The sequence below is a fragment of the Oryctolagus cuniculus genome, chromosome 17, assembly GCF_964237555.1.
Source record: "Oryctolagus cuniculus chromosome 17, mOryCun1.1, whole genome shotgun sequence".
Taxonomy (NCBI): Eukaryota; Metazoa; Chordata; class Mammalia; order Lagomorpha; family Leporidae; genus Oryctolagus; species Oryctolagus cuniculus.
This window is the reverse complement of record NC_091448.1, coordinates 10345202-10366904: the sequence shown is the minus strand read 5'-3', so window position 1 is coordinate 10366904 and position 21703 is coordinate 10345202. Positions and strand designations below refer to the sequence as shown.

Here is a 21703-nt window from a genome sequence, read left to right as displayed (position 1 = left end):
GACAGGGCAGGATCAGAGCCCAGGAAAAAGTATGAGAGAGAAGAATATACACATGCATCTAAATGTATGGGTGAATATATGTAAATATGTTTATATCTATTTTTGCAAAAATGTATCTTTACACACATACCTATCTATAGAGATTTATTAAGACACCAAAAGGAAAAATTTAATGTTTGATTAGATATTATTACTATTTTTTCCACTGACCTAACAAAACTTGAAATCTTTCTTATACCTTGTATGACTTAATCTAATGATGCAGAAGTTCGCTACTTGCCAGTGCTTTAACACGTTACACAAAGTACACTGACACCTGTTACCAGTGAAAGCTAACCTGCAATAATTACTACTCTCCTAGAACCTATATCTTTCCTTCAGTCAGTTCATGCTAACATGAATAATACTGGGAAAAAGTGCAACAGCATCATACTGGAACACTGCATGGCTCCTCAACTATTAAGACAAATTTTTTTTTAACTTTTATTTAATGAATATAAATTTCCAAAGTACAGCTTATTAAGACAAATTGAACATTCATAGTTTATTTTTTTTATTGAATGAGAATGTAAGCCAATGAGGATTCAAGATGGTCTACTGGCTTCTCCATCAGACACTTTTAATTATAAAGATTTGTTGACAGTAACTTGAAAATCTAGAATCTTAATAGGAGTCTTAAAATTTTAAACAAAAATTTTTAAAATAGGTATCGTAATTAAATAAAAATTTCTCTTTCAAGCAAATCTCTATGCTGGCATTTATTACTTATTTATTAGAGTATGAGACAGAGCGAGAGAGAGAGAATGAGATCTTTAACTCAATTCAGGCCTCCTGTATGGGTGGCAGGGATCCAGTTAACGGAGCCATCATCTGCTGCTTCTTTGTTGGAAGGAAGCTGGAGTCAACAGCTGGAGTTGAGAAAAGAGCAGTGCTATGAAAAGCTAATAGATAGTCAACCTATCTTGGATAAATTCATTCGGTAGGTGAAAAGTCTATGCATACATCAGATAAAAATATATTGGTTGAGCACATAGTCTGTACACGATGTGTAGGAGACCTGGGGCCACATGATAATGATGAAACTCTCTCTGCCTAAGCTTAGAGTCAAGGGTCAAATACAGGTAAGTAAGGAAGCCTTCTCAAAGGAGAAGGTTGGGAAGGCACAGGGAGCATTTAGCAGAAGCTCTGTACTCAAGTAGTATGACCAGGCACATGGCCTTATATGGACCAACAGATGTCCTCAGCATTTAAAGGGGAGGATGGTCTTTAACAACACAAAAGGATGTGACCTAGGAATGCGATCTTCATGGAAGAGATGACCTTGAACCTTGAAAGAAGAAAGGTAGAATTTAGAAAACGAAGTGGAACCCAGAAAAAGGCAGTCAGAGAACAGCAGTGTGAGCCGACACATCAAAGTAGTGCCCTGTGAACCCATGTCTCAGTAGGGAAAGTAATCCTGTTTTAACTAGTTTGCTTAAACGGGGGAAGGTCACAGGTACAGGTGTGCCCATTCGGGGGGAAGGCATTGAAAGCTATACTACATCTTTAATGGGATTTCTAAAATTTCTGCTAGCCATTGCATTACAATACACTCACATACTGAAAAATGCACTTAAAGTTATTTTGTAACCACAACTCATCATCCAGTCTCATAAATGCATCACATGGTTCTCCCCAGTAGATCTCAATGGGTACAATACACCTTTATATACATCACTATTTCCTAGAATCTAGAAAAGTAGTTATTTAGACATGAAATTTTGGCTTTCACACTGGCAGCTTACTTTCCCTTGCTCCCGACATCCTGCAGACACTTTTGGAAAACATTCATAAAGTCAAATATAGACTAGGGTTGCTACCATGTCTAATGGTCACATGATTATTTCTTGCCTCAGCTCTCATTGGTTCACTCCCCAAGTGGCTGCAACAGCCGGAGCTGGGCCAATCTGAAGCCAGGAGCTTCTTCCGAGTCTCCCACATGGGTGCAGGGGCCCAAGCACTCTGGCCATCTCTCACTGCTTTCCCAGGCCATAGCAGAGAGCTGGATGGGAAGAGGAGCAGCTGGGACTAGAACTAATGCCCATATGGGCATTAGTTATCATTGGTTGTCTTGCTGAAGCAAAGATCAGGAACTCTTTCTCACTCCTGAACTAAAAAATGTTTAGCCAAAGCAATTTTTTTCCTAAAAATAAAAAAAAAAAGGAGGTCTTTCTTCCTGTAGGTCATTGGTGGTTTTAATCAGACATGTTAGCTGGGTTTAGAGCTATGGAATGCTAGATATCCAAGTGGCTTTATTCTGACTCTCCTTATTTTACAGCAGAACTGCAGTGGTCCACAAAGGTGAAGCGACTTGCCATAGGAGACACAGCTATACTTTTTTACAGCCAGGACTAGAATCCAATCTCTTAGATTCTAGTGCTTTTCTCCTGTCTAAAGAGTTGAATGTTAGCAACTTTCATTAGCTTTAAAGAAGCTTAAAAATAAAATGTTTAGTACTTTTGCAAGGTGCATAACAGGGTTTCCCAAACTTGACACTATTGATGTCTGAACCTGAAACTTCTTGGTTGCAGGGGGGGACTTCCTGTGTACAGTAGTGTGATCACTAGCATCCACCCATTAGGCGACAGTATCACCTCCTCAGCCTCATTGTGACAAAACCTCTCTAGATACTGCTAACTCTCCCTAGGAAGCAAAACTGCCCCCCAGTACAGACCACTGCTACTGAGATACTAAGTTACAGGTACTGCTCCTATTTGATGTAACATCATACATATCCTCTATCCCCACCCCCTGCACATGCTTCTAAAATAATTTCTTCGGAAGCCAGTCTGATGTCACCTAAGGGCCTCCTTCCAGGAATCTCACACTTCTAACCCAACAGCTCAGACTCTTCCCAGGGGCTCTAGTTTCTCCAGTGCTGGGAGCTCCATTGTCGGAATCCAGGGATTCCAGCCTGGCCAAGGTTATAGGTCCTTTCTTCAGCTATTCTTCATCTATTCTATTATTTCAATCTTCATTTAAGTACAAGATGTGCTAGACACTGTCCTGGGCAGTAGGCATGCAGAGGTAACAGGGAATGTCTAACCTCCAGTAGTCTAGCCTCCAGGGGAGACAAATACATAAAGGAACATCTGGTGGCCCTTTGATGAGTGTTAGGAGAGTGGTATGTGGAGGGTGTTACAAAATTAGGAACTAGGCCTAATTCATATGAGAGTGGTGACAGGGAGATGCATCACAAAGGAAGAACAGAACAAATCAGAACAAGCCAAACAGAATGGAAAAGGGTGGCCAGATAGAAGGAACAGCGTATCAAAACGCAGAGGACAAATCTTGGCTTCTGCTAGCTTTAGTCTCTTGAGAGTAGGCATGGACCACGTCTTGCAGAGCCAATTGTACCAAGCCAAGGAGTTAGAAATTAATCCTGGCCGGCGCCATGGCACAGTATGTTAATACTGCGTCTGCAGTGCCGGCATCCCATATGGGCACCAGTTCTAGTCCCTGCTGCTCCTCTTCCAATCCAGCTCTCTGCTGTGGCCTGGGAAAGCAGTGGAAGATGGCCCAAGTCCTTGGGCCCCTGCACCCACATGTGAGACCAAGAAGAAGTGCCTGGCTCCTGGCTTCGGATTGGTGCAGCTCTGGCCGTTGTGGCCATTTGGGGAGTGAACTAGCGGACAGAAGACCTTTCTCTCTGTCTCTCCCTCTCACTGTCTGTAACTCTAACTCTCAAATAAAACAAATAAAATCTTTAAAAAAAAAAAAAAGAGGGCCGGTGCCGCGGCTCACAGAGCTAATCCTCTGTCTGCAGCACCGGCACCCCGGGGTTCTAGTCCTGCTTGGGGCGCTGGATTCTGACCTGGCTGCTCCTCTTCCAGTCCAGCTCTCTGCTGTGGCGCTGTGGCATGGGAAGGCAGTGGAGGATGACCCAAGTGCTTGGGCCCTGCACCCACATAGGAGACCAGGAGGAAGCAGCTGGCTCCTGGCTTCAGATTGGCACAGTACACTGGCTGTAGCGGCCATTTCGGGGGTGAACCAACGGAAGTAAGACCTTTCTCTCTGTCTCTCTCTCTCTCACTGTCTAACTCTGCCTGTCCAAAAAATAAATAAATAAAAATATAAAAAATAAATTAATTAATCCTGATGATAATTAGAAACCGAGAGGAGAGTTTATCAGACTTCATTTTATAAATATCTAAACTACAGAAAATTACAAAGATGAAGGATTCAAGGCAAAAGCACACACAGATGACCTCAAGAAAGGCAATTGATACATATACATATATAGAAAAATGATTCTAGATTGCCTTTCAGAACATGACTCATTGGCCAGCTATGAGCTGTGCACACCTATGCAGAGAAAGAATGGGTACAAATGACAGTAGTGAAAAGCACCGGAGAGGTAGTGATTAGAACTCTTCCAGAAAGAAGGGATTCTGAAGCAATTTAAGGGCAATGCAACTGACCATATAACATGCAAATTGCAGCAAGCTCTGGGTGGCTGTTCAGGCCCTGCTTGAGCTAAGCAAGCTACCTCCGGACCGGAACTTTACAGACGCTTCATCAGTGTCTGGGAAAGAGAAGTGTATGCAATGAAATGCTTCTTCATGCATATGTCTCCTGGTTAAACGATTCTGCAAGAAAAAATACTGGTTCAAGGAGACTCTGAGCTTTTGTGCACAAGGAAGGAAGGGATAATTTATAGATTAGCTCCAAAGGGAAGTGAAAGAGAGTGAGAAAGTCTTTGCACCCGTGCTCATGGGCCAGCAATGCCTTTCTCTTAGGGGCAGAAAAGCTGACACGAATGTGAGATTGCCCTGATTAATTCTCAATAGTGTCTGTAAGGGAGATCAACTTAGCTCAGTGAACACTATTCCCTACTTGACTACTGCATATTTGTTCTAAGGGTTGATTTGCTGGTTTGCAGTAAAACATGGTGGCCTTCTTCTCTCTGATTCATCCATTATTCAGATGACCCTGACTTCCTAGAATTCTTAATAAAATTCCAATAGTTTTCATTGCAGTCATCAAATGTGGTTGAATCGTTTCTCAAAGCGCCTCCCTTTGCCTTTCACTAATGACCTGACCTATCTCTGGCCTCTCCCAGTTCTAACTCAACTTGATTGCTGAGGGCAAATTTACTTTCTAAAACAATGCTTTGATTAGACTACACGCCTTCTCAAAACCCTTTCACCACCTCCTTAAGCACCTGAGGAATAAAGTCCAAACATCTAGCCAGCCTCTCAGGCCCTAGGAAGTCCTCACCTATCAATCTGGCCCCCTCCTGCATTTAAGGCAGCACCGTCCTCGGAAGAGATTATCCTCAATCTCACCAAGCTTTGCTTACCTGTCTGTAGCCTGACACCCTCAATATCTCCCTTTCCACCTTAAAAAGAACATTTCTGACTCTCTTCTATTCAATAAAGTCTGAGCTCATTTCAACCCAAGCCCTCCAGTCCTCTCCATTCCCTGTACATAATTATTTTATGCATGGGAGTACTTCAAAATCTTTGTGGAAAGTGGAATTAGAAGACAAGTTTATTTTGCTGCTGAAATTCTTGAAATCCATGCATACAAGGGATCTGCAAAAACATTCCTGGAGAATGCACATTATGAAAAAAAGCAACGCATGTATTTAAAAAAAATTTTTTTTGCTCCAAAATAAACTTATCTTTGAATTCTATTTTGCGAAGAAGTACTTTTAAGGACCCTTCTATCCGTGGCTTCTTCGTGAAGGGAGCAATGCTTTTCTCCACCAGGACACCAGTCTCCCTTCAACCACAAGCAATGCAGGGCAAAGAGATCGCCCAGGGCCCCAGAAAAGGCCCCGGCAAATCCTGGGTGCTCAAGAAATATCGTTACTTTTACTTCATAAATTAAAGGTTTTAACATTAGTTACTCCAGATTAGCATTCACTTTCTCCCCTAGGCCAGGGACTTTCCTATGCCACCTCCTAGGTGGAGGAAAAAAAGTGCCTAAATTTCTTTGCTTGTAACTTCGTTTATGATTTCTTGGATTACAACATCTAAAAAGGAGAACTTCCTCTGAAACCCTGTAAGAAATGAGACCTCTCCAGCCTCCCCGCCCCACACCTACCCCGCAGTGACTTTCAGATTCCTTGAAAAGAACTGCTCTGGATCGGTTCTGACTACATGGAACTTTGCATCTTCTCCAGATCACCGGCAAATTCTCCGTGCGAGAAAAATGTTTTCAAAAATGGAGGTGGGAGGGTAACACGCCTGCAGGCAGCAACGGCAGAACAGGTGTTGGAGCGGCAGAATCGACCCACTAACCACCCAGCAGCCTTTCCCGAGCAGCCACAGGCTCCCTGGTTAACCTAGCGTTCTTTAACTGTTTCAGGGGCTTTTCGGGAATAAAAACGCCCCCTGCCCTTCGCCTTGCAACGTTCCGCCCGTCACTTACTACCGAGTGTGCGTCTGACTTGTCTAACCGGGCGCAATCTTTGTGGAACCCAGTCATCTCGCGCAGCGACCCAGACGACCACGTTTCCTTAAATCAGAGCCCCGCGTACTCCGCGTGGGAACTACATTACCCAGAGGCCCCCGCGTCCTTCGCAGGAAGGACGTCTGCGCACTAAGATACTCAGTTCCAAGTTTGGAGCTTTTAGCTGCCAGCCCTGGCCCATCATGTAGCTGCAGCACAGCCTTCCCTAACGTTGCAACTGGAGGAAAAATCACTTTCCTGCCTGTTTTGCAAGGTGTGCATTTCCATCTTGATTCTCTGAAAGTCCATCTGCTGCATCGGTCAAGAGAAACTCCACTTGCATGAAGATTGCACGCCTGCAGCTTGCATCTTTGTTGCAAAACTAGCTACAGAAGAGAAGCAAGGCAAAGTCTTTTGTGCTCCCCTCCCCCATCAAAGGAAAGGGGAAAATGTCTCAGTCGAAAGGTAAGAGTCTATTTGCATTACTTGCAAAAATGCAAAGGGTTGTGCATGCATTTATGAATGCATGGATGCAATTTTCGCCTGGCGATTGCATTTTTAAGTTTGAGGTTTTCCACAGCTCAGTTGCATTTCCTGTTTAGTATGTGTCCTTTTTTTGCAGACACAGAGAGTTCCTGTAAGGCAGGGCTTGCAGTTCAGCTGTGCATTGACGTTATTTGCATTCTTCTGCTAGGATTACTGAGCTCTTTTTGCCTTTTGCACAGTCAGGAAAGATAGAGCAGGTTGGTAGCGTCTAAATGTGCAATGCTTTATGTAATTGTAAAAATCTTTAGTATGCACATATATGATAAGTAATTTTGTGTGCAACAGGATTACAAAGTTTTCAAAAGTCTGTAGACGAACATGAAAGGTAAAAGTTGAGGTAAACTACTGGGAAATTAATGTAATCTAATATTCCTTGGGGAATGAACCGTTGCGATGTTAGTATTTAGCTGAATTTCCATTGATATCGCTTTGAACATTAGGCAACTTTTGATTTTTTTTTAAAGGAAGTAAAGGTGAAGTGTAAATAACAGCATATTAGAAAAAAGCAGACGTGAACTTCTGCTCCTCGGAGGTCTGCACTTCACACCAATTGCTCTTGGTGCACAGTATTTAAAAGCAGCAGAGAGGACCTAAATAATGTTTTATGTCTGCCCATTTGGGAGATGCTTTGCATCTCGGGGAAGAAATATCAAGGAGAAAACTACTTTTCAACATAACAGCAACATGAGGCGACTGCACTGTTTCATTGACAACCATAATGAAATCTTTTAAGCATGTTTTTGAATATATTTAGTCACCTATAATAGGTCAGACGTTCAGGGTTATGGTTGTTTTCTTTACATTTGTTTCTTTTTCTTTTTTTCTTCTTCTTTTTTTTTTTTTCAAAGTTGTATCTTGCAGGCTTGATGTTATCCTGGAGAGGGAATTTTAAATAAATTCCTGACATGGCATCTAAGAGCTGAGCGAGTGCTGTAAGGTGCCTATAGAATTCTAAGTCACTTGTTTAAGAACAATTCCTTCTTTATATTAAAAGCATACGCCATATAAGAATGTATGGCATGAAGAGATGAGTTAGGTACAAATGAGTTCCGGCACCTGGGTCATTATTTGAGTAAGAGTTGGTGAAATTAAAGTGTCTAAATAAGCTTTTTTTGCCACATTTTTTTGGAAGTTGTGGCATTGCTTTTTAATTCTTCCTGATGAGGGGTCATTTATCTCAACAGTCTGAGAAGGACATAATATTTCTTCAAGAGCTCACAGTGGGTTTCTACTTTTCCTTGAATGAAGGGGAAAATGAAAGTCTGAAAAATTAAGAGTGATGAATAACCTCAGAATTGGCATATGAGGTTTCATAAATAGGGTAAACCCAAAATCTCTTAACTGTACAGAGAAATAATAATTTAGGTGATGCAGTCCCTACTTGATGTAGTCAAGTGATGGCATCTAGTTACTTTGTATTTGGTAGACATCCACTCATTCATTCAGTTCAGTTTAATACTTGCTTAAGTATATGTTATATGAAGAGGTTTCAGAAAGTTGATGGAAAATGTACATTGTCTTATATTTCTGTTAACATTTTGAAGTTCACTCATACATGTTCATGTATGTTCACTTGTATATTTATGAGTGTATATATATGCAAGTACAGTGTGCCTGCACGTGCATAGGATTTAGGGATGCATAAAATTATTTAAAATGAAATCCTTTCCTTCAGTGAACTTAGTATCATCTGATTGATGAAAGTGAGCGTGTAAGGAAACCATTATAATACAAGATAATAGGACAGATATGGAAGAGAAATGGCACTGTTGGAATTCAGAGTGATCCTAACAATTTGATAGTTAGAAAGGTTTTGGGAAGAGGTTTTGCTTAGCATGATCTTATCTTTGGATCTTAGCGTCTAAACTAAATCTGATTTCTTTTTGCAAGTTTTGGGGCTGACTCCCAAAATTGCTCCCTCTTAGTAAAACACTTTTGAGTCTGGAAGCCAGAGAAGATACATGAGAGTGGTGCTCTTCCTTGATGGGTGTAACTAGAAAGGATCAGGTGCGGATGGACTTCAAATCAATTCCCGTTTACCCAGATGCGTTTTCTTGATTGGAACCCTTTGGAACATGTGGTGTGAACATGGGGTTCTTGTCTAAAAGGAAAATTACTAACGGAAAGAAGTGGGTGATCATTTTAGAAACAGCAAAGGTGCCTTGGCCTGGACTTTGAGTGTGGAATTAGCCTAATTCAGCCATGCTATCCTCAAATGGCCAACACAAATCTTTTTGCAGTACGAAACTTCTTTTCCATACTCCAGCCAAACAAAATGGGAGGAAAAGTGAAAGGTGGATACAATCTCATAGTATTGAAAAATTTAACAACATGTTCAATTCAAGGACCTTTATGAACTTTCTAGATCACTATAATTTGGTTTTACAGATCTCTAATTTAAGGCACAGAAGAGGCAAAGAATTACAGACTCCCTGGGAGCTGGAAGTACTGAGTTACTTCTTTGCAGCCTTACCAACAGTGAGATTCTGAGAAAGAATTTCTTAAAAAGAAATTGTGTTTTCCACAGTTGTAACTTTAGGTGGTATGCTTTTCAGCTTGTTTATATTAGCTGTCTGGGGTTGAGCTGACATTTTTTTTTTTTTTCAAATATTAAAACAGTAGAATGCCTTTTGAGGAAATCTGAAATGTAAGTTAACAGGAAGAACACCCAGAAAGTGCAGGAATTCCTGCACATTACAGGAAGACAAGCCACAGGAAAAATGTGTCATCTACACTACCCAGGAGAGAAAAACTATTGTTATCAGCCATAATGATCTTTTGAGAGAGGGAGGGGCAAAGGGCGGGAGTGCTGACATCTCCCAGTTCACCTGAAAATACACAAAAAGTTTGATCCTGTGAAAATACTCTTTTCACTTCTCCAGCTCATCTTTAAAAATATTAGTTTATTTCAGTTTGCTATAGTAATTAATAAATCAGGTAAGAAGTACCTCTAAGACATGGTTCAGAAGCATATAGCAGAAGAGGTAGGTAAGGGCTTAACCCTACTGAGTTTTTTGCGTCTCTGATTCGTTCCACCCTGGGAAATGAAATGTGTAAATTTCTCATTCTGTGTGAATTCTTTTGTTAGGTTGTACCAGACGGAGTTGTCATGCTTAGCCTGTAATCTGAGCCAGTGTGTTTTATAACCTCGTACATCTCAGGACACAAAATCAGAATAGGTACCTTGGGTTTCCTGAGCTTGTTTCTACGAGGGTGGCATTCAGTTTTTCGAGTATGATATATGTTAGCAGGAGGGGGCTTCAGAGGATCTCCTGGTGGTAAATTTAATGCTTGAGAAAAGAGTTGATATTCTCATCCTTTTGTTTTTCACATATGAATATTAACTATTCCCTAGCACCTTAAAATCTTAAAGATCTGCAAAGAATACTTTAAAAAAAAAGGATATATAAATAATACCTGCTTATCATTAGAAGCATTTGATAAAAAAGGAAAATAAGAATTTCTAATTACTGAAGTATGTATTTCGGCCTATATTTTTTGGTGGACTTTTCTTCCATTTTATAAATATGAAATATATATATATGTATATATCCAAAAATGTATGTAAATCCAAAATGTATAAAAACTGATGTCTGTTTAGTTACCTTTTGTTTCATTCCCCAATATGCCATAAAATATTTACAAGTTAATATATTTATACATTTGTAATATCCAAATCCATTATATTTGTTTAAACTTGCAATAGTACAAGTCTTGCCATGCTGATCGTCCCAGTTCATTCATTATTGTGCAAATAATGACCTTAGACTAAATTCCTGGTAGTGAAACTACAGTTTATGCACGTCCAGTTTTTCCCATTCTACATTCTTTTTGGGAAATAGTTATTATTATTATTATTATTATTATAAAACCAATATCTACTCATTGAAGAATTCAAACCAGAGAGAAATTCATAATGAGAATGTAAAACTCACTCAAAGCCAACTCAAGCAGATTACTGCTTAGTTTTTGTGACTATCTGTGCATTTGTATCTATCCATACTCAATTATGATGTTTTACATACTATATGTGATATCCTGCAACTTGCCTTTTTATACTCTAGCATTTATCGTAGATATGATTCCATATTGATGTGCATATGGTTACCTCATTATTTTTCACAATTATCTGTTTTAATTTGTAAGAATATAGCCATTTTTTAAACTATCCTGCCATTGGATTTCCACATTGTTGCCATTAATTTTTTTTGCAGCAATCAACAACACTGCAAGAAATACCTTGAAAATATCCTTTTGCACTTTTGCCCAATTATTTCCTTACAATTATTCCTAGAAGGGGAGGTCCTGGGCCAAAGGGCAGCCCTGGTTATATTGCCAAATTGCCTTCAGAGAAGTAACACTAATTCTCATTCCTACCGATAATATTTGGAATTTCCACTTTCTCCTTTCAATCAGTATAGTAGAAACATTGCCAAATAAACTATTCCCCAGAAAGGTCATGCCTGTCTTCATCCTGGGTATAATAATTTTAAGAAAATCTTTGACAACCTGATAAAACATACTAATAATCTACTCGTATGTGTGTTTTTTAGTAATGAATCTAATCTTTCACTTTTTAAAAAATTTCTGCTTTGTGTATTGGGGTTTATTTTATAGTCTCATAAAATATATATCTAAATTTTAACTTGGGGATCAAATTATTTTTCAAGTCAGACAAGATAATTGCAATATTGTACTTGATAGGTAATCATGGGTTGAAAGATAGATTCCATACATCTAAATAATTTAATTCATTGATAACTTCTAGTTTTAGTTTTAACCAAAATGTCTTCTAATATTTTATAAGCTCATATTTCTTATGCTGTAACTGTCCAGACCCATATGGAAATAATTAGAAAAATGTGATGATCTGATTAAAATCCCAATTTGGGAAATAACTTCAGACTGGGCATATCTGCATTTTCTGTAATCTCTATGGGCAAAGTTAGTTTTTCTTTAGAAGTGAATAATTCTTACATAGCACCTGGTTGTGTTATGTGCATTGTGGCTGAATGTATTTTTTGGTTTGTTGGCTTCATATACAATGCCTAATTGCAAAGGGTGATTGGCTTAAATTTTCCAGATTTGTTAGAGGAATTAAGGCAGGGTCAGTTGTGATGATCTCTCTAGTTTTCTAAGGCAATTTGACTAAACATATTCTTAACATAGCCATAATCAATACGCTTATTGATGTCTCCTGGTGTTCAGTGATAGAATTGAGAATTATGAAAGGAGTTCACAAGTGAGCTGATTGAGGCTTTGGAGTGAGTGGTCTGTCTGAAGGCAGTACAGCCACAGGTAAACTTGAGTCTCCTGGTTCTTTTCCCAGAGTTCCTCTCACTAAACCACACCAAGACCAGTAATTCTATACACGACATATTTTTTTTCTTCAGAATCTTTTTTTTTAAGATTTATTTTATTTATTTGAAAGAGCTATAGAGAGAGGTAGAGACAGAGAGAGAGGTCTTCCATCCGTTGGTTCACTCCCAGATGGCCGCAACGGCCGGAGCAGTGCCGATCTGAAGCCAGGAGCCAGAAGCTTCTTCCGGGTTTCCCACGTGGGTGCAGAGGTCCTGCTTTCCCAGGCCATAGCAGAGAGCCGGATAGGAAGAGGAGCAGCTGGGACTGGAACCGGTGCCCCTATGGGATGCCGGTGCTTCAGGCCAGGGCTTTAACCCGCTGAGCACTGGCCCCACAGAATCTTTTTATATTTCACAATTGTGTTTTGTTTGTTTTTGTGGGACGCAGGCTGGAAGGGGCCTGATGGTGCCATCAACAGGGAGTAGCTTTCTTTGCTTGAGAAATAGTGATACATGAATCATGGCAGCGGATTTCTCAGCAGTCTTCTGCCAAAGGATATTTTTCAAATGCTCTCCTTCTGATTCCCAGTGCCTATATGGTGCAGCTGTAGGTTTTAACCACTGTGACTGTTGCTTGCCTTCTATGAACCAGCTCACTTGAAAGCCCCTACTGGGTAGCTAGGTTTCTTATACTTAACGGTACTTTGATAAGTTCATAGGAAAGATGAAATTAATAGATATATTTATTTTGGTGCAAAACATTTTTGAAATCTATGCATAGGAGATATCTTCAAAGAATTCATGACAAAAACGTATTATGAAAAACTATCCATGTTTTTCAGAAATTTTTTGCACACAAATAAGTTTATCTTTTAAATTCCCCTTTCCAAGAAATTTTTGAAGTAATCTCATATATCTTTGCATTTCCGGATTTTTTGCACCGTGCTTATAAATAGGTGCTCAGTCGATGTCTGACAGTGAAAGTATTTTTCATTAGTAGGGTCAACTATCTTTCTTATAGTAAGTCTTATAAGAGGTTTGAAGTAATGAAATTATAATATAATTTTCTTTCTATGCTTCTTTTTTGCATTGATATCCTCATATGTCTTCGTTTAATTATTTTAAAATTGCAGTAAAAGAATAAAATGCAAGTTATTATGGATAAAGAAGCGTCATTTATCCTACTTAGGCCTTCTAAACAGATTTAAAGGTTGCATGATCCTTTGATAACTTTCTCTTTTAAAAGTGTGCAGAACTAAGTTGAGTTGTTCAAGGAATCCAATCAGGATAGGATTGGCATGGGTGTCTGGCCTGTGCTGCCATCAAGGGCTGGTTTTTAAGTCTTTGGAGCCTCTTGAGGTTGTCAGGGACAGTTAGAAGCTTTTAAACAATTGACTGTCCTCTGACAACACAGGGAACTGCACAGGGATGACCCCAAAATGAGATGATTCCCCACTTCCTCCTCAACCGCTGGCACTGCCCATCCACTTCCTCCCTGGGTTTTGTTTCCTGCTGTATCTCCTCAGAACCTCTTCCTTTGCTGAGCTGGTCCACACAGTGCAGTACCTAGTCCATATACCTCTCTTTCTACATTGCAGAGATTATTTAAGTTATAATCCACTCAACTAAAGTCTACACCAAATTATCATCATTTAGTTAACTCAGCTCTGGGTTAAAGCATCAAACAGGCACTTGCGGGATTCCCTCTGTTTTACTTTCTGGTGTGCATATTCCTCCTTCACTCAGATCCTTGGGGTTAACCTTGTCTGTATAGACTGTTAACCCCAGATCTCTCTCCTGATCACATCCACTCCCCTCCACTTCCAACACAATACTATCATCATCATTTACTATAGACAGTCACATTTCTGACATTATGCTTTCAAATGTCACATCCCTATGAGGGCAGAAACTGTTATCATCCTTAATTTACAAATGAGGAAATGAACTATTGATCAACTGGTCCATGGCTGGACGGCCAGCAAGTGGCATAGGTGGGATGCAAAGCCAAGCCCATGTGATCATAAGTCTAGCAAACTGTAGCCCCTAAGCCAGATCCGGTCCAATCTGTTTTTAAGTGCAACCCACAAGCTAACATGGTTTTTCCATTTTTAAATAATTGAAAGGTCAAAATAATAATATTTTATGACACACAAAATTATGTAAAATTCAAGCTCAGTGTCCACAAGGAAAGTTTTAGTGGACAAAGTTGTGGTCATTCACCTATATGTTCACCAGTATGTTTTCCATGGCTGTTTTCTGCTTTATAGTGATAGAATTGAATAGGTATAACAGAGACAGAGTAGGAGGGTACTTCAAAAAATTCTTGGAAAAGTGGAATTAGAAAATAAGTTTATTTTGGTGCAAAATAATTTGAAATCCATGCACCCTTGTATGTCCCATAAAACAAAAAAATATTTGCTATCTGTTCTCTTTCAGAAAAAGTTTGTGACCTTGTCCTTCATGATTTTACTCATCAGAGTAGGGGAATCTTTTCATGATGGGGCTCCCAGATTACATTCCTCTTTGACTTTAATTAGAAGTTGTTAACCTGGATAAATACTGGCCTGCAACTCAGCGACCTCTTGGTCTCAGCCCACAGGAAATGTCTGAGTGGTGTTTCTCCTAGTTATGAGAATTTTAGGTCATTGCTCATTTCCTCTGAACTAAGCTACCCGTCTCCTTTAGTCCATCCTGGGGTCCTTTCCCCTAAGCCGTGCTCTTCCTGTTTGCTTTGCGTCTTTTCTTCTTTCCCTTCCATTGAGAAGGTGTTTAATAACTCTTGTTTTGGTCTCCTAATTCTCTCCTTGATCTCTTGTTATGTTTAGAAAGTAAATAAACTGAAACACAACTCATGGTCACACTGTTACCTTGGTTGACTATCATCATGACCCACCTCAGAGGTCCTATCACTTCTTTTTAAAAATTTTTTTGTTTGTTTACTTTGGCTGTATCTGAAAGGTAGAGAGTCAGAAAGAGACAAGAAGATACAGAACTTCCATCCATTGCTTCACTCCCCAATGCCAGCAACAGCTCAGGCCAGGCCAAAACTAGGACCAGAAACTTACTCTGGGTCTCCCACATGGGTGTCAGGGACCCAACTATTTGAGCCACAACCTGCTGCTCCCCCAGGATGCACATTAGCAGGAAGCTGGAATTGGAAGTGGAGGTGAGTCTGTAATTCAGGCACTCTGATATGGGATGCAGGCATTCGAAGCTCTGTGCCGTAAGCGTTACACCAAGTGTCCAACCCCTGCCATGTCTTTTGTGTAAAGACCAAAGTCGCTCTCCATAGTTAGACTGCCTTCATCTTACCCAGAGATGTTACAGTTATCACCACCTACGAATGTTAGAGAAGTTTTCTTATATTAACTGTGTAATCCTGGATGGGCAATTCTTTATGAATTCAAAGGTCCTTTTCCTTAGAGTCACATAAGTCATGGGTGTTGTATGTATTTACGAGGGAAGATTGTGATACATGTTCTGAAGGTGAAGAGAGGTGGAAGCCCCTTGAAGACAGTGGCTTTGGTAGAATGAACCCAGATTTGTTTACCATATTCAGAATGAGGTAAATTTAAGTCACATACCAGGAAGTGCTAATTCTTTTTATCTCAGATGGCATCACCATTGAGTAGTCTCACTGTGTTCCAGATACTCTGCTTAGTGATGGGCATGAATTACACCTTTTATCCTTACTTGGGCTCAGTGAGGTGATGACCTGTCTTGTAGGTGAGCAACTGAGGCCCGAGTTTAAGAACTGACGTTAGGTGCCAGGCTGACAATGTCAGAGTGGAGGCTTTAATCAAGGTCTGTCTGACCCCGCAACCTGAGCTTCCGACTGCTCCGCCTGAGCTGTCAGGCCAAAATAAATTTCTGAAGCCCATGACGCTAAATACATGGTTGGAGATAGAAAACATGAATGGATTCCATAGGAATTTGGTTAAATTTGGGTGTAAAAGGGCCATGAAAGATAATTAAGAGGGACTGACTTGTATCTAGCTGTATAGATGCCTTTGGACCTGTCCCTTTAAGTGTCTGTAGACCACAGAATATTGAGTCTGACTCATTCTGACTCTTAAGGTTGAATTCCAGGTATAACCTGTCCATTGGTTGAAGGAAGCTGGCTGTAATTGGTCTGTTGACAGATTCTGATCTGCATCGATAGGGAGTTTATGATAAAACATCAGTATCATATACTGATTCCATTTTGTGTCTTGTAGGCTGTATTACATAGAAACTAAGTAGACCCAAACCCTGTGTGTTTCCTTGCATGTCTAAGTTAAATTGCTTTATAAGAGCAATAAAAACATGGCCAATGTGGCAGCATACCTAAGGCCAAAAATAGTTCAATGCCTTTTTGGTTTAGTGATTTCCTTTCTTCCTGGTTATTTCTTTGTAAATATAACAAGTGCAGTTTCCTTGAAATTGTGAATGAATTCATGTTTCCAGTGTTTTCCTCCTGTACTGGACAATGCAGAGGAAACTAAAACTGTCTCTTTTTGTGGTAGAGGGGATGGGGCATGGGGGGAGGTGGGAATAATTTTTCATTTAAACCGATGGATTTTTTTTTTTTTTTGGTTTTATCTCCAGCCAAACAGAATAACCACATCTATGCTTCAGTTGTTTCCCATGATTCCATGGTAAAGCCAGGAGTTATCTGTTTCCTTCATTTATTCCCACTCTTCAATCCCATGTGGGATGGGATGAGTTACAGATAAGAGTTAGGAGTAGGGGTAGGTATTTGGCATAGCGGTTAAGATGCCTCTTGGGATGCCCACATTCCACATTGGTGTGGCTGGGCTCAAGTCTGGCTCTGTTTCTGATTTCAACATTCTGCTAATGTGTACATTGGGAAGCAGCAGGTGACAGTTGATTGGGTCCCTGCCACCCACATGGGAAACCCAGATTGAGTTCTTGGCTCCTGGCTTCAGGTGGGCGTAGCCATGGTTCTTGCTTGCCTTTGGGAAATGAGCTAGCAGATGGAAGATGTCTGTCTATCTGTCTCTCTTTATTTCTCTTTCTAGTGAAACAAAATAAATAATTATACATTTGAAAAAGAGTATGGCTAGAATCTGAAGAACCAGTGGGAACAGAATGATAAAAAAATATGGAAGTGATTTTGCAGTAATTATTCAGATACAACCTGTCTGTGATATTTAAAAATCTTGCAAAGTGGTCTTCCTACTTTCTCCACCACTTCCTGCACCCATACCACTTTGCCATTTGAAAAAAAATAATAATCCTAAACACTTTGGGCATACTTAAAGAGAGAACTTGAATAAGGGGGTTTGTTCAACCAATTCAACAAATACATTTTTGACCAATTATTGTGTTCAAGACATTGTGCTGGAAGGAAATAGACAGAAACACATTTGACTCTGTCCTCCCACTTATTAGCTATGAGGCCTTAGAAAATCTACTTAACCTCTAGCTTCAGCTTCCTCACCTCTAAAGGGAGGGCCTAGCACTCATTCATGGAGTTGTTATGTTGATTAAGCAAGGTCATGCATGTAATATGCTTTGGCCCATGTTTGATATTCATTTATTCAACAAACATTGAGTGTTCTTTTGTGTTTGAGGCACTGTGTTATAGTAGTCTGTCTATACACATAAATTTGCTTATCTCTGCCTTTCCCACAAGTCGTTAGGAGCTTAAAGTCTGGTAGGAGGTAAGAGCTGGAAAATGCGTGAACATAAACTAGAATCCTAGCAGAGACACTGAGTTGTGAAGTCCTGCGGATGAGAGGGGAGATCAGGAAGGTGTTGGCAATTAGTGCAGAAATGGAGTGATTTCCAGGAAAGTGGTTCCTCAATCCGATGTAGGTATGGAAAGAATATATATTGACTTATGGTATCCAGTGGCAGCAAAAGAAGCTTTCTTTGTTCAGTGTCGGTTAATGCAGGCTGAACAATTCCTTAGAAGAGTAAGACAGCCCCAGCTAACTATCTAGAGCTTAAAAGACCTTGTATTTTCTAAGAACTTCCTTTTCTTACCAAGATACATATTGTATTATAGCTTATCACAACAGGTTAATAGATGGAATATATCATATGTCAAACTTTTAGGTGTTTTTTTGGATCATGGAAACTCCAGGAAATATAGAGGTTAATAGTTAAACAAGTTTATCATATCAACCAGGTTTATAGACACACTGTAATTATATAAGCAAGCTGTTGGTTCAATAATCAACGTTTAGTTAGGTCAGAGAATATTTTCCAGAGCTTGACCACAGCTGTAATTTTCATTTTTTATAACCTGCTAACATGCCAACCTGCATGTTCCATTTCTTAGTGCTTTTCTCTTCTCTAGAATCATCTGAAATCAGTTTAATAAGAGGAAAACTGTTCAATGTACTTCTTTTGTTTATTTTTTATTTTTTTATTTGAGAGCTGGAGTTACAGACAGTGAGAGGGAGAGACTGAGAGAAAGGTCTTCCTTCCATTGGTTCACTCCCCAAATGGCCGCAATGTCTGGAGCTATGCCGATTCAAAGTCAGGAGCCAGGTGCTTCTTCCCGGTCTCCCACATGGGTGCAGGGGCCCAAGCACTCTGGCCATCTCTCACTGCTTTCCCAGGCCATAGCAGAGAGCTGGATGGGAAGAGGAGCAGCTGGGATTAGAATCGGTGCCCATATGGGATACCAGTGCTGCAGGCAAAGGATTAACCTACTGCACCTTAGTGCGCCGGCCCCTCAATGTGCTTCTGACTTCTCATTTTCCTTAGCTCTAGAGTGGAGCTCTGGAAGGTTCTTTGTTTCGCCAAATTACTTTCTTAGGAATGTTACTAGATGCCAGCAAGGGAACTCAGGATTGTTTTTTTTATTTTTAATTTCAGAAAACTAAAGTTAAAAGATCTATCATTGATTGATTAAATTACTTTTTCCCTTGATATTACCTTGGTTTCAAAACCATAGTGACCTATAGCTCTTGGGCTCACAATGGACTGTTTTCTTGAATCTAGTAGTCTTCTTCTTTCTTCTCAATGACTTCCTTCAGTCAGAGTCAGTGCAGTGCATAAGGGGGTTAAACTGAATCACGCTGGTTCACAGAGCAGTCTTTGCCTCACCTTGTCATGAAGTTAAAGAGAACATATGACCCGGCTGGTAGACAGGACCTGCCAGCCATATTGTCTCATACAAGTGGCGTTTCAGGTTTTCTCATGCAGGACTTTGTTCCTGAATGGGCTTCTATTTTTATAGGGAACATGGGAGAGAAATGCAGATTTCATTCTGGAACTGGCTGAAAAATGGAATTTAAAATTTTTGATATATTAAATATTTTTTCCATCTCAAATATCAGTCTTTATTACTGATGTGACCTAAGGTCAAGACAGCTAGTTAGTGTTGAGCGGAGAGTGGGCAGTGGAGAACGTTGTCTTTCCTGGTAGAATTTAATGAGCAGTATTGAAAACTAAATAAATTATATGCACTTACACCGTTCTATGTGAATACAAAAATGAACAGGATCCCTTTTTGACCCTGGAGAAGCACATAGTCTGGTGTGTTTGTTTGCCGTTGTAACAAAGTAACACAGATTGTGCCATTTAAATAACAGGAACTTCCCATCTCTTAGTTTGGGAGGTGGGAAGTCTAAGATCAAGATGACATTAGGGTCTGCTCCCTCTGCTCTGTTTCATGCTTTAGTTTCTGGTGGTTAGTTTCTGTTCAGCGTACTTTTGAGTTCGCGTTTTACTTAGCTGAACAGTGGAATTCCGCAAGGTTCTTTGTTTTACCAAACTTAGTTTCCCAAATTTGGTTTTGGATAATGACAAAGGAATCTAATATTTTTTCATTTTTAATTGCAGAAAAATACAGTTTATAAGTTACACGTATTGAATACAATCTTTGATGTTCCTACACCTGGGTCTCCACTTTTAGGTTAACATGGTGTTCTCCCTATTTTTATCCACACTCCCCTCTGTTTATACATATGAGGATGAGAGCCCACCCTACTCCAGTGTGGCTTCATCATAATTAATTATGTATGCAACCACTGTCTTTTCAAGTAAGGTCACATTCTGAGGTGCTGGTGATTTGGACTTCAACATATTAATTTGGACAGGGGACATTGTCCAACCTATAACATGGAGGACAAGCTGCCTGTAAGGTCTGGCGCCAGAGGCCTTAAGGTTGCTGAAGAAGGTGAGGCACCCAAATTAGCCTGGGAAGCCAGGAGAGGCTGTGAGTAGAGCGAGGACACCAAGCTGCCCTGAATGCACTTGAAGTGTGGTTCTCAGGGGAATAAGGAAGTAAAACAAGAGACTTGGCATCTTGTCCTGGAGCAGACTACTGCTTTTCCTTCTGATTTTCTGTCATTAATAATTGACTAGATGCCTCCAAACTGGGCAGTATTAAATTAGAAAACATGCACACACATACTGTTGCTATAATGAGTCCCCAAACTTAATTAGTGTTCAGTGCTTGTCACCTACAACTTTGCTGTATATATAGATACAGGGATAACTTTAGTGGTTGCAGGAAGCAGCATCCTTCCATTTGTAACATGTGGTTCTAGGGCTAATGGAACAAAGCTTACTATAATTGTGTGGATACTTATTAGAGGTAATAGGGTAACTTTATTTTCTTAATGTGATCTGGGTATGTTCAGCATAAAATGATGTTTTAAAAATACTAGGAGTCACTTCAGTAAGGGGACAATCTGTAAAGAAAGTGCTCAGGCGTGTTGCGTGGTGTGGTTGGGGTAAGGTCAGTGGAAGGAAGTTTTCCAGCTTATAACAGATGCCACATTGTCCTGCCAAGGTGCTGATGGTGGCAGGCTGCAAGTGTTGGGGTCAGGTGAGCAACTCAGAGAGCGTCACAGGAAGGTGAGGCAAATATCAGGCATCTCTTAGAGGTGGGGAAATGGTCGTGGGATAGGTAATCCAAAGAATGAAAGAACAAGTGGGCAGCAGAACCTGGGCAGAAAGTCAAGAACTAGATGAGTCAACATGGAAGGGGAAGAAAGAACAAGCAAAATGGTCAGCTGGAAAGCAGGACTCAGTGAAGGGTCCAAGGAACCAGGCTGCCGCATACAGGCCACCAAATAGCTCTGCCTATAAGCAACGATTATCCACCTCACCGGTTCCAACTTCAGAAGCAACCTTTGTTCATGCATCTATTGTGTGCTCATGCATTCACAGGAAACTGGGGTACAGAAGGGTACTCACAAAAAGAGATACAGAAACTAGTTTAAAATGAGCCCAGACTTACCGTCCATGCCGAGTACCTGCTCCAGTCTCTCAATGGAATAGAATTAGAGGCAAATGGACCAGTGAATCAGCTGTATTGTTAGGATAGTACCTTTAAAGACAGAAGACAGCCACCAGCTTTTTCTCTCAAACTAGGAGGTGCACATGGTCTAATGTGAAAAATCATCCCTGGGTCCCAGATATTTAAGTGCAAGGCAGAACTGGATAAGAGT

The 21703-nt window shown here is 40.2% G+C and overlaps 1 protein-coding gene and 1 long non-coding RNA gene across 3 annotated transcripts in view; one reads left to right on the top strand and one right to left on the bottom strand.

Annotated features, from left to right (window-relative positions):
- Nucleotides 1–536: 536 nt before the first annotated feature.
- Nucleotides 537–6529, bottom strand: LOC138846028 (uncharacterized). Its single transcript, XR_011383397.1, has 3 exons — nt 6418–6529; nt 6091–6233; nt 537–1327 (listed from the first exon to the last, which is right to left on the bottom strand). It is a non-coding gene; the product is annotated as an uncharacterized lncRNA (long non-coding RNA).
- The window catches only part of MAP2K6 (mitogen-activated protein kinase kinase 6), a 129768-nt gene continuing 114327 nt past the window's right edge, over nt 6263–21703 (top strand). Inside the window, exon 1 of one of the 2 annotated variants that reach the window (XM_008271757.4) lies at nt 6263–6903. In XM_008271757.4, coding sequence (XP_008269979.1) covers nt 6888–6903 — 16 coding nt within the window. In that variant the 5' untranslated portion in view covers nt 6263–6887. The remainder of the gene's footprint in view (nt 6904–21703) is intronic. The other variant, XM_070060388.1, reaches the window with a different exon arrangement.